Source organism: Onychomys torridus, chromosome X, assembly GCF_903995425.1.
Source record: "Onychomys torridus chromosome X, mOncTor1.1, whole genome shotgun sequence".
Classification (NCBI taxonomy): Eukaryota; Metazoa; Chordata; class Mammalia; order Rodentia; family Cricetidae; genus Onychomys; species Onychomys torridus.
Window position 1 is genome coordinate 1,541,672 of NC_050466.1, and position 13,940 is coordinate 1,555,611.

The 13,940-nt window shown below is 37.9% G+C and overlaps 1 protein-coding gene across 1 annotated transcript in view; it reads right to left on the minus strand.

Moving 5' to 3' along the window:
• Window positions 1-13,940, minus strand: part of Ccnb3 (cyclin B3) — a 44,695-nt gene that overhangs the window by 21,134 nt on the left and 9,621 nt on the right. Inside the window, exons 2-3 of the mRNA XM_036174532.1 lie at window positions 12,638-12,721; window positions 5,797-5,906 (exon numbers count right to left, since the gene is read on the minus strand). Of these exons, the coding sequence (XP_036030425.1) occupies window positions 5,797-5,906; window positions 12,638-12,721 (194 nt within the window). The remainder of the gene's footprint in view (window positions 1-5,796; window positions 5,907-12,637; window positions 12,722-13,940) is intronic.

The following is a 13,940-nucleotide window of genomic DNA, read 5'->3' on the forward strand; positions in this document are numbered from 1 at the left end:
AATTCTATCAAAAATTTAAAGAGATATTAAAACCAGTTCCTCAGAAACTCTCTTAAGAAATAAGAAAGGTGGAAATAGTTTCTAACTCACAATTTAAGGGCAGTAGTATTATGATACCAAAAGAAAAACAGTATCACAGGACAAGAAAAGTATAAAGCATTACCTCTTATGGATATAGATGCAAAATTCCCCAACAAAATACTAAAATAACAAATCTAGAAATGCATTTTTAAAGGATGATCCACCATACTCAAGTAGAGACCCTAGTAGTGCCAAGTTAAACATCCAAAACTCAAATACTATACCATACTAATGGAATAAAAACAATGTGATTATTATCAATAGATCAATAAAAATCATTTGACAAAATTCAATACTTTTTCATAATAAAAACCATTCATCAAACTATAAATAGAAGTGATCATCTCAGGCTGGTAAGACGGCTCAGCAGATGAAGGTGCTTGGTGCTCATCCAGATGACCTGAGTTTAATCCCTGGGATGAACATATACACACACATATACTTACGTGCACAAATGTGAAAAAAGAAAGAACAAACACTAATTGGAATCAATAGGTTGCTTGTGTATGGTTGTGTGTGTGTGTGTGTGTTTATCTAGACAAACAGAGGGAGAGACAGACTGACCAGTGGAAAGACATAGAGATGGACTGGCAATACACAGACAGACAGAAGATAGATGGACAGATGGATGGACCAGTGGACAGACAGACAGACAAAGAGATCATGAAATCTAGAGGAGATGGTTGAGAGGATGTGTTGCATGAGGAGTTTGATAGGGGAGAAGGACTAGAAGAGATGCAGATAAGGTTCACTGATGCATGAAATTCTCAAATCTACATTTTAAAAGGAAACGAGATTCTTGAACCTGATAACAGACATCTATAAAAACCCTAAAGTTAACGTCATATTTAATAGTGTCAGAATAATGCCTTCCCCCTAACATCAGCAAAAAAAAGTAAGGATGACCAATTCTTGGCACTTTTTACAATTTACCAACATTCTGGCTAAGGCAATTAGATCATAAAATTAAATAAAGGCATCTCTATTAGAAAGGAGTAATCAAAATTATTAAGGAATCTATACAAAAACAGTTATAACTAATAGATAAGTTAAGTAAGATTTCAGGACACAATATTATTACACAAAAATCAGTGGGATCACCATCCCAGATTTGAAGATCTATTGTAGAGCTATAGTACTAAAAATAGTACAGTATCAGCACAAAAACCAGAAACGTAGACCAGTGGAACAAAATAGAAAATCCAAACATGAGTACACATTAGTAAAGCCATATGATATTAGACAAAGAGGCCAAAAATATACATTGAACAAAAGACAGCATCTTCAAAAAATAGCACTGGGAAAACTGGATGCCCACATGCAGAAGTATAAAATTGGATCTATATCTATTACATTGCACAAAAATTTGACCCAAGTACACCAAAGGCTTCAATTTGAAACTTAAAACACACTAAAACTGCGAGAAACATAGGCTGTACCTTACAAGATATAGAAGTAGGAAAGGACTTTCTAAATAGGACTACATTTGCTAAGGAATTAAAGCTAATGATTGACAAGTGGACTTCATAAAACTTAAGGCTTTTGCATGGCTAAGGAAACAATCAATCAAGAAAAGACAAGGTTAACAGGATGGTAGAAAATCTCTGCCAGCAATACATTTGACAGACAATTAATATCCAGAATACATAAAGAACTAAAAAAAAGTCAATGAAACTAGGCTATGGATCCAAACAAAGGGTTCTAAATTGAAGAAAGAAAAGTATCTAAGAAATATCTCCAAGAGTGTTCATCATCTGTAGCAATTAGGGGAATACAACTAAACAACTTGGAGATTTCATCTCACCGTAGTCAGAAAGGCTAAGACAAATAAACATCAATGCTGGCTAAGATATGGAGAAAGAGGAACCCTCATTCATTATTGGTAGAAATGCAAACCAGAGAAGCCAATCTAGAAATCAGTATGGAGAATCCTTAAACAACTAAGAATAAGTGCACCATATGATCCAGTTATACCACTCTTTGCTCAAAGGACTCAACATCCTACTGTACAGATCTTCCTCAGTTATGTTTGTTGTTCCTCTAATCACAGTAAGTAGGAAACACAAACAACCTAAATGTCTTTCAACAGATAAATGAATAGTAAAAATGTGGTACATGTACCTGATGGTACACGAAATTTGCAGGTAAATGGGCAAAACTGGAAAATATGTTGTTTGAGGTAACTCAGACCACAAAGAAAAATTCTTCATGTTTTCTATCATCTGTGCTTCATACTTCCACATCATCAGATGTGGATACATAACCTACAATAATCACAGAAAGCAGAACAGACCATTGGTGGCGAGGTGAGAGAGGGGACTATCAGGGCACAGGTTATATGAAAGAGATGAAAGAACCAGGGGGGGCCTTGAGTTTGGGAATGGGGAAGGAGATCAATACAGAAGGAAACGGAGAGACAAATGCCACTAAGGATATTTACAAAAGCCTTGAGAAGTCATATTATTTTATATTTATTTACCTAAAGTTATGCCACTTAGGCTGATGATGTTTCTCGCTCCCTTAAAGAGCCATAGATTATCTAACAACAACAAAAACACACAGAACCAGGCATGAGAAAATAATGTCTGCCACCTTCCCAGAGCTACTGAGCTTGTGGATTTAGAGAGGAACCCACTACTGCTGCTTCACCAGACCAGCATAATTCCTAACTGCATTCTAAAACAGCCTTATCCCACAGACAAGGGTACTCATCGCCTTTCATCTAAGAAGCTTCTCTTTGCAGCAGGTGGAGAGCATCAGAGACAACCATAAATGGTCAAGATGCAGAAATCAAATGACCATGGGGTGCCTACCCCCAGTTGATGTATCTATAAGACAAGTCCTGCACATAAGGTTCGGGGAATGTTGAGGGAGGAGCCATGGAAAGATTGTAAGAGACAGAGGACCAGGAAAGTTGCTGTGGGATGTGTCTCCTAGAAATGACAGGAAAGCTATGCCCATGAAATCTCAACCAATGTGGCTGCCTCAACAAAACCTGAACACTGACAACACCAACAGACATGTTAGTGTGGAAGGGGAAATATCACAAGCCCCACTCCTATGCAAAGGACTGCAGGTAATTAATAACTGCTGAGAGAGAGGGAGAATTAGTCTTTCTCAGAGATGAGCCCTCTCATTGGTTATCCAAAACCCAAGAGATCAGCCCTCAAATCCTACACACATAAGGAACAATAAATGGACTCAGAATATATGTAACAATACTAATCAAAGAAAAATAGGATATGAATTTGAGAAAGGATGGGGGCATGGAAACGGTGAGGAGGAGAAGGGGGGAATGAAGTAATTATATTTTACTTAAAATAAAAAATTAAAAGACATAAAATGGTATGTGATTCATACCATGTGAGTTTGTGGTATATGAGTAATACCTCAACAAATTGTAGGTATTACTCATTCTAGTATCATTATTAGGTCCATTCCACTAAACTCTGACTAAAAAGAAGAATGTTTGTTTCCTGCTAAAGTCAGAATAATAGAAGATTTTAAAAAGAGAAATTACCATAGTGAATTAAGGCCAAATATGTATGCACACCCCAGGAATTCCATTTAAGCCACAAACTAAGTAAGAATAAATGTGAATCTTCTAGTTTTATTTCTCTCTACTGGCTAAATGGCAATGTGCCCTGTGGGTCATGCTGGTTAATTTCTGGAATTCCCAACTTCTTACCTTATTCATTAGAAGCTATACTTAGCTCTGTTACAGTCACCTGTCTAATTTAGTTAAGTATATATTGGTCAGTACCTGAAGAAGTAATTAGAATCAAGAGAAACCCTTAAAGGAGAGGGAGGAAAGGAAGGGTAACAGAATACATGTGACATGGAAGCAGAAGGGGACACCATTTTGGCTAGAGAAAGAAGGGAAGCAGCCTGAAAGACACATGGGGCACAAAAAAAGGAGGGGCATGGGTAAGGCTGATGAATTAAAATAAAATGCAGCCACATAGGCATGAAGAAACCATAGTAAATCTCGTTACTTTATATGTTTACTTAAAAAATAAAATTTAAAAACAGTGAAATGGTAACTATAAATGCCCAACCACATCTGAAGACTTAGGAGAGAGCAAGAACAAATAACTCTGATGGGAAAAAGTCAACACATTTTCTGTAAAGTAACATACAATAAATATATGCCAGGCATGGTGGCCCAAACTTGCAATCCCAACATATGGGAGGCTGAGGCGGGAAGATCATGAGTTCAAAATAGTAAAACCCGAATCTCAAAGAAAAATTGAGCTGGGCGGTGGTGGTGCACACCTTTAATCCCAGCACTTGGGAGGCAGAGGAAGGTGGATCTCTGTGAGTTTGAGGCCAGCCTGGTCTACAGAGTGAGATCCAGGAAAGGCGCAAAGCTACACAGAGAAACCCTGTCTCAAAAAACAAAACAAAACAAAACAAAAAAAGTTGATAATTAAGTCTGTGCTGGCAGTGTAAACTCAGCAACATACATTGGGTAAAGTCAGGAGTGGAGCTGTATATGTTTCATCAATTTTTATTACTAGCCAAAATAAGAAAGACTAAGAAGAGAACGTAGAAAGGCCTCACAGTAGCTTTTAAGTCTTCTTTGAGTAAAAGTTTTTATAAGGGTAAATTATTGTTTCTAATTTACTTGTAGAACCTCTAGTAGCTGGAAGGCACGTGTTTGGGGTGCAAGGAGATAGCAATTTCCCTCCAGTAGCAAGAGGAATATCTCCCAAAGTTTCTAATTAGATAAGCAAACTTGTGTGCTATTAGCTAGCTGCTGAGATTTCATGAAAAGTTAGGTTGACTCCATGCTCCCCCACATAGACTTTCTCAAACAGGGGCTAAATCAAATATATGATCTTGTCCAATTCTGCAATGTTGATAGCATTTTCAATTTGTGCACTAATACCCACAATCCAAGGAAAAAGACCACAGATGGTCTTCCATTAGCACCCAGAGGAAATGTGCCAGTCACCACTAAAAAGATTCTTTTATTTATTTATTTATTTTTAAGAAAAAATTTTCATTCATTTTGCACACGAATCACATATCCCCTTCTTCCCTCTACCCACCCCCGCCCTCCCCCTCCCAACCCACCCCCCACTTTCCCCCACACACACAAGAAGGTAAGGCCTCCCAATACCTATCCACAAATCCAGCCTTACAGAAAGCACTAGAAGGAAAATTCCAACCTAAGGAATTCAGAAACACCCACAGCAGTAAATCTGAAAGAAGAGAAACACACACAACACTAGCACCAAAAGATAACAGGAATGAACAATCACTGGTCATTAATATCCCTTAATATCAATGGACTTAATTCACCTATAAAAAGACACAGGCTAACAGAATGGATACGAAAACAGGACCCATCCTTCTGTTGCTTATAAGAAGAAACACACCTCAACTTCAGAAACAGACATTACCTCAGAGTAAAGGGCTGGGAAAAGACTTTCTAGTCAAAGGGACTTAAGAAGCAAACTGGTGTGTAGCTATCCTAATATCCAACACAATCAAACTAAAATCAATCAAAAGAGATCAAGAAGGACATTACATACTCATCACAGGAAGATCCACCAAGATGAAGTTTCAATTCTGAACATTTATGCCCCAAATACAAGGGCACCCATATATGTAAAAGAAACATTACTAAAAATATTCATAATAGAGAGAAAATGATGTCACAGTCTCTCCTTTATCATATGAGACAACACCAGTTGAGTCTTCTCTTACGTTTTTATATGAGTAATTTCACTCATTTCCTTGCTTGTCCTCTTGGAAACATGGCTCTTAAGCTCTGTGTTGTCTTCCTTCTTCGACTGGACAATTTGACTTTGAGAACCCTACAAAAAAGACAGCAAATTAAGGGAATCACATATCATCCAATAAATGGTTCTTGTAAGAAAGTCATGACAGCTTCTCTATCCTAGACAGTTTATTTGGATGTTCCCAGGAGTCACAATCTAAAAATTTCATAACAGATATATGGCACTGAGCCAACCATCCACAGAGGGAGCTATACTAAACAATCAGTACAATAATACTGGTACATACAAAAATAGCAGCCATAATTGTTCCCAAGAGATGTAGGATACAATTCTGATTTCCATGCCAGGTATACTGACTCATGAATAAACGACAAGATAGTTTGTTTTAACTTAAAATGTACAGAGGACACAGGAAATATGACTAATTTCACTGTCTAGTTTTGCAAAGGACAATTAGCTACTCAGGGTAGACCTCTAACACGAATCTACTTATGATACCACCATCCTATTTTGTCAAGTGGTATTTATTTAATATTCATCTGTCAAGAATGCACCCTACACTAATCCTGACTACTCTATTAAGCAGTAGGAGAAATCATGAATATGAATGGTGTCAGTAAAAAGTCAATTTAAAAGTTATACCATTCAAGTGAGCCTAATTATATTTCAAATAAATACTATTATTACAATCATATTAAAGGAAAATTTAAAAAACAATACAAGAAACAACTAATTTAAGTAATTTATAAGTACATTACTTGACTATATATCCTCAGTCAGGATGGATTTCCATGGAGTGGATATAACAAATAAATCTGAAACACTGTTCATTAGATTGTTTTGTGACATAAATATGGAAGAGTTGCTTTGAAACCGCTGCATTATAGTGCTGAGTAAATGTCCTGATGATCTCACCTCATGACTGGGATTAGTGCCCTTATATGCAATGCGTTAGGGAACTTTCTTGCCTTTCTGCTATATGAGGACATAGAAAATAGCATTTTTGAGGAATGGCCCCCAAGCCAATACCAAATCCACTGGTATCTTCATTTTAGATTTCCTGACTTTGAAAAATGTAAGTAAAGAATTTGTTATGTTGGGGCTGGAGAGAGATGGATTAGTGAGTAAAAACACATGCTGCTCTTCCAGAGCACCTGGGTTAGATTCTCAGCATCTACATGGCAGCTCATAACTGTCTGTAACTCCAATTGCAGGGTATGTGACAACTTCTTCTGGCCTCTGCAGGCACCACATAATCATGAAAGTGAAACACCTATACACATAAAAATAAATAAAAAATTTTAAATTATATTGTTTGTATAAGTTATTCATAGTTTCTTATAGCAGTCCAAATGCACAAAAATACCTCGTCCTGCCATGGAATATTAGTTGAAGATGTGTTGCATTCATTTATGCTGTGAAATATCTGTTTAATGAAGCAAAGCTATGTTGTACTCTTTTATGCTGCATTTGTTTAACTCTGTGAAGCTGTGTTAGTGTACCTGTCTAAAACACCTGATTGGTCTAATAAAGAACTGAAGGACCAATAGCTAGGCAGGAGAAAGGATAGGCAGGCAGGGCTGCCAGGCAAAGAGAATAAATAGAAGGAGAGAGAAGGGGGAGAAGTGAAAAAGGAGAAGGAGACAGGATGCCAGGGGCCAGCCACCTACCCACACAGCCAGCTATGGAATAAGAAGGAAGGAAGTTATATAGAATAGAGAAAAGTAAAAGCCCAGAGGCAAAAGGTAGATGGGATAAGTTAAGAAAAGCTGGCTAGAAACAAGCCAAGACCAGGTATTCATAAGTAAAAATAAGTTTCCATGTATTTATTTGAAAGCTGGGTGGTGGGCCCCCAAGGAGAAAAGAGTAAGAAAAACCAACTACACTGTCCCATTCTACACATCCTGTTAGGGATTCTCCATGAGAAGGACTAAAGGAAGTTACACTAAGACAGACTTTTTTTTTTCTAATTTATGTATCTACCTTATTTTAGCCAAATTCCTAGAACAGGATGGGAAATTAACATAAAATTGCAGGCAAATATATATATATATACATATATATACATATATGCATGTGTGTGCATATTGTAAAGCTGAAATATGCAAAAATTAGCATATATGTTATAATCTGCACAAAAAAAAGAAATTGTATTAACAGGGATCCAAAGTAGAGAACTTTATTCATATAATCATTCCTCAGGGGTCAAACATTGTCTAATAGAAGTATTTTGACAGACACAAAAATCCTTTACAGTAGAGGGCAAAAACAGTTTAGCAGGCTTTGCTGTAGTCTAAGTAAAATAGACTTAAAAACCAACATTGGTTCTCATCTGTCAAGTAGAGATGATTTTAGTATCTATTATACGGGGTTATATCAAGAGGAAGTGGCTTGATAAAAGGAAAACTAATAGACTAATACCTAAGACATAAGCCCTCATTAGGTATCAATTATGATTTTCTAAGAAAAATTACTACCTTTGTCCTGCTCTTACATTAACTTACCAACACTCTACTATTTTTGATTTTTCCTAACACCTTAACCTTATTCAAAGGTGATTGTTTTTGGCATGCCTAGACAGTGAACTCATGAATTCTAAGTTAGGTCCAAAGCATGTCACTAAAATGGCAGTGCCACTGATAAGGTCCAAAACGACAGCCTGGGATCAACTCAGGCTGAACTGCCTGGCTATGAATCATTTGCCTCTGCTGGCTTCTGCTACCCACCACATTCAACTCCAAAATCTCGAGTCAGTCTCTTCAGCTGTTTTTATCCTCCACCTGCTCAGCCTACTTGTCCCTGCACACCTGCTCAGCATTGTCTCAGAGCAGCCTGTTCTATCTCTCTTTCTTATTTGCTCAACCGAGAGTCTTACTGGTATGCCACAGAAGGGTTGCTATTGGGTAAACAAAAACTTAAACTCAGCGTTCCTCAGAAATCTTGTGAATCGAGTTTCTGTTGGTCAAGAAAAGCCATTACTTCCCATTTCCTCCTCCAATGGTCAACTATCAAGGGCAAAGGCATCTAGTTTCCAGTTAACACAAGCAGTCTACAACAGATCAAAATCCCATGTTAAATCCCAGGCTTTTCTGGCCTTCCCCTCTCCTTCCACAACTATCTGCCCCCATAAAACTGACAAGGTTTTCCCTGCTGCCTCCTGTTTTCTGCCCTCAAGAGACAGCCTAAACCAGTGTGGTTCCCCAAATAAATTGCCTTTCTACCCATGGAGCAGTCTAGTTCAGTAGTTTTACTGTGCCTTCACTTACACATGGTGCCAGACTCTGGAAAGAGACACATGGGCCTAAAAGCCTGTTCCCGCCTGCTAAACTAAACTAAACTGCCAACTTGGCACTCCTGGGTACATATTAACTGCCTCTGCTGACTTCTGCCACCCCCCACATTTGACTCCAAAATCCAGTCTCCTCAGATGTTTTTCTCCTCTACCTGCTCAACCTATGTATCCCTTCTCCTTTACTCAGTATCCTCTCGTAACTTTCTGCTCTCTCCCCCTCCTCTCTCTCTTGCTCACTCAGCAAGCCTTACTGGTACACAGCTTCCCTATACCCTTTTGGGTGTCCCATCACATGAACAAGGGATGCCTGTCTACATGATGATGGACATGTCTCTGAGTCCCCAGGGGATGTCCTTGGATTAAGACTGTCCTATGGCACTTATCTCTTACCATATCACCCTCCCTATGTCTCCACTCCTACGATATTGGGGTTCTCCTTTGGGTAGAACTCCTATTTACAGGCCCTTTTCCAAGTCTCTCCTTTTCTTTATGCTGCTTCTGAGATTTTACTGACACCCTTTCTTCAAGGCTGTCTCCCTTCCTCCTTCTACCAACCATGGGATCTTCCCATTCAGAATTAGACTCCTCAACTCTTCTTGCCTGCCTTTTCAAATTTCTTTCCCTTTTCGGACTTATTTTACTGCAAATACAGCTTGGACTTAACACAAGCTTAACAATCAGTCTCAATGGCAAGAAAATGGCACATTGGATTTCTAAATTCTCACAGATTGTGACAATTTCTGTCATGGAGCAAGCAGAGGGTCTGAAATACCTTACTGCTAAGTCTTCTTTGCTTCCCTCTCCTCTCTCCTTCTGATCACTCGGTTCAGACTTACAGATTCAAATGCCTTTGGGGTATGGATAATATTGAAATATTTTCACACGCTGTTTTCCTCCACAGAAAAGCTGGCTCTGGGAATGGGATTTGGCCTGAAACTTTAGACCAAGCATATTTGTCCCCAAGGCCTCTGTCCTGGGTCAGGATGCCCTCTGACTCTGTGACAGGGAAAAGGACAATAGGACAGTCCAGGAAAAAGACACTATATGCTTGAGAATAGCTAAAAAAAATAATAAAAAAAGTATTTCCAACAGAGGTTACTCTTGTTTATCTCATGGTATTTCAATTTTTTAATCAAGAGTAATTTATGTATAAAATTAATATGGCTAAATGTAATCACATATGTTTAGCTCTCTGAATACCACTCCCCTTTTCTTGGTTTTGTTTAAAAATGTTCTGCCATTCAAAGTCACAGATATCTTTGAAGCTTCTGCAGAAATGTAAGCTTTCTTTGTTTTGGGATTTGTAAGACCACTGGGAGTGTGATTCAAGGAAAAATCTGTAAAATCTCAAGCAGAGAAAAGGTAGCTTAAAACTTAAAACAAAAAAAGGGTTGATAGTTAACAATCTATGTATAGGTAATCTTAATTTGCTACACCATATCACAGATGTTACTTGGACTCCACTCTTATTTAGGAAAATAGATTTTGATATTAGACTAAGGAGGCAATGCAATGCCAGGCCTCCAAGATGGTTTGTTTTCCTTACATTAAGGAGGTCAACATCAGGCCTCTAATATATTTTGCATAAGATGTTTTTTTGTTTTTTTTTAAGACAGGGTTTCTATGTATAGCCCTGGCTGTCCTGGATCTTGCTCTATAGACCAGGCTAGCCTCGAATCCACAGAGATTCACCTGCATCTGCCTCCCGAGTGCTGGGTTAAAGGTATGCACCACCACCGCCTGGCTAAGGATGAATTTTTGTATGATGATTTTTGTCCTAAAGTGGAAAACAACACATGAGGACAAAACCAGGAACAAAGTTTATGAAAAATAGGATTTAAGAACAACTTATGTTTGATCATTATGGTTTATAAATCCCTAAGACTATAATGGTCTATTCAGTTTAACAGAAATTGATTTAAAGACATACTACTAACCATTTCTATCTTTGCTAACTTTGTTAGGTGTTAGCTACTTGAAAAAACTATGTCATAAAAAATTGTGTTATTTTGTAAAATTACACTATGAAAGGGTCAGGGAAATGAGGTTCCTAGTCTCTCTATGGACTGCATTTATGGCTTAAAGTTTATTTTCATATTAACGGATCTTCAATTTAAAACGTTATAAATTTTAAGGCTCAATCTTAACAGAGATAATCTTATAAAAGTTTCTAACTTATTGTAAACTGTTAAAGATAATTAAGATATACAAATGGTCTTAATGGTCAATCACCTTATAAATGATCAAATTCTTTAGTGTTCTCAAAACCATGTTTGTAGTCATGCTAAATACAAATGTAATTCATTTACAGGTACAAGCTTGGAAGGAGAAACCAATTTTTATCTCCCATTACATAGTCTTCTGTATATATTGTCAAAGTTAAGCCTGAAGCAAGTAACTCAAAACAAGTTTAAAGTAAATTTAAAGTTTGTTGAATGTAGATAACGCCCCCTCAAACCCCTCAGAGATCTGTTGAGCATGGCATTCAAGGTGTTTAATGAAAGGAAGGAGAAGGAAAGGCCCCCAAAGCTTCTCATGATAGACAGAAATAACTGCTTCAGGCAGCAGCCCTGAGGCCAATTCCAAAGACGATGGGGCACCAACAGACTTCACCCAAGACCTGGTTCAAATGTGGAAACACCAGTCCCTAGATGAAGAACTGCACCTCACCTCACCCGACACCAGGAGCCTCCTCAAACTGTGGACAGGCAGGACACTGGCAGGTCACCTGTTCCTCTTTGTCTCCCAATTTCCTCCTCCACAGGAAAACCTCTCAGGTTTTCTAGACCTAGTGGCTGAAAACTGATGATGCCCTGGGACCTTAGCCCCCAACCAAATCATCAAAATTACCATGGAGGAGCCTATGTTAACTGTTCAGATAGTTGGCAAGACTCATTTTTAATTGATATGGAGGCCACTTGGTCCACACTTCCCAATTACTCCAGTAAGTTATCCTCCTCAGATCTCTGGGATGGGTTTTGATGGCTGCCCCCACCAGTCAATGGCTACAGGCCCTCTCCTCTGTAGTTTGATAAGACATGAGAGGTAGTTTTGATTGTCCCTATGACTAAGCTAATTATAGAATTTAAATCCTGGGATACAGAGGTGATGGGTGAGGTCAATCCTACAGAAAAGAAAAAATGGTCTTGCCCAAAACTCTCATAATGCTTGAACTGATAAAGCTACTCTGGGCTACAATTACTCTAAAGCCTAGAGAGCCATCTCTGGATTTTAGGTAAATAAAATCTCCCATGATTTTTGTAGTTATTTACAATTCCATATACTAGTCACTGTTTATTGTCTCCAGAGAACATATAATTGACCCAAATGGTATGTTCCAGTCAAAGGAGCCTCTACAGTTTGTGAAATTGTGTCACTGTGACTCTAAATAAATTCTGCTGTCAACATTCCCCGAGAGTCAAGGTCTGCTAGTAAACAGGAAAGATCACTTCAAGGCAAAGAATATCTAAGGCTTATGTAAAACTACAGAAAAGAATGAGATTAGCACACTCACATTAGTGAGATCTTCAAAAGCTGATCTCTTTTTTACTGTGTCTTGAGATGAAGGTGAAGATGTTGTATGGTTATCCTCTCCACTCTGTAAAAACAAGAGGCAAAAGAGCATGGCCAACTGTAAATAATCCCTTTGGAACTTTAGGTCATATTCAGGGCTTGAATAAACTCCACAATATGTATAAGAAATCACATGAAATCCAATAAAAGCTTATTTTGGTACCTTGAGACGTTTAAACAGTTACTGAAGAATATAGTCATTAATGATAGGGACACGACTCTGAAGATAATAGATTATCATCAGTAAAAATTTCAAAATGAGTAAAACAACTTGGTGAAGCTAATTTATTCTCTTTCTCTTCCCATAGTTATGGCTATACTATCCACGTTTAACTATCAGCCCTACTAAGTGATTCTTTCAAAGGGGATACCACCAAGTAAGTTAGTTAAATAACAAGTAATTAAGTCTCTTATATTTTAAATACTTATTCAATAAGGACAATAGTGTACAAACCTAGGTACTGGTCCAGAATCAGCTCTCTACTAAATATTGACCTTGGAAGAATCATTCAATCTAAGAGACTCAATTTTCTTTATCAGTAAAATTGGAATGATGATCTACCTTACAGAGTCTTTATGGATTACAAAAGACAACATACTTTTGAAAGGGTTTTGTTGTAACTGTGCTAAAGATGGAACCCAGAGTCTTGAATACCCAAAGAAAATTTTCTACTATAGAATATATTTTTCACTTTCTATAAATTGTAAATGGGAAGAAATGTTACTTTAAAACTATGTAGCCCTGAATGCTTGTAAACATCACAGGAGAATTTTTATTTGAAGAAAATGGTTTGTTAATACAGATTATCTCTGTTATTTGATATGTGGGACTTATGGAGGAGAAGAGACGAGATAGAGAGGAGGAAGCTGCATACTTTAAGCAACAAGGATTTTCTTTCTAGGTACTGTCTATCTATACATGCCTTACCTGACTCCCAAATGACTAAGACTATATGTGAAGGGACACCAGCCCACTTGAGCATGTGGCTCTGGCCGGCCTTGCCCTTCTCCCCCATTCCCTCTGTCTTGCTAAAAACCATTAGATTACATTCCTAAAGCTTGTACCAAGGCCTACTTCCTTATTTGACCACTTCCTCCTCCTGAGGCTGACTACCAAAGTCCAGCAATCAGAAGCCCCCTTTGGCTCATCTAATTAATATGTAAAATTGAACACCTCATCCTAACATAGGGTTCCCCCTTACCTTTATAGACTGCTATTTGCCACATCTGTCTCCTCTCTATCC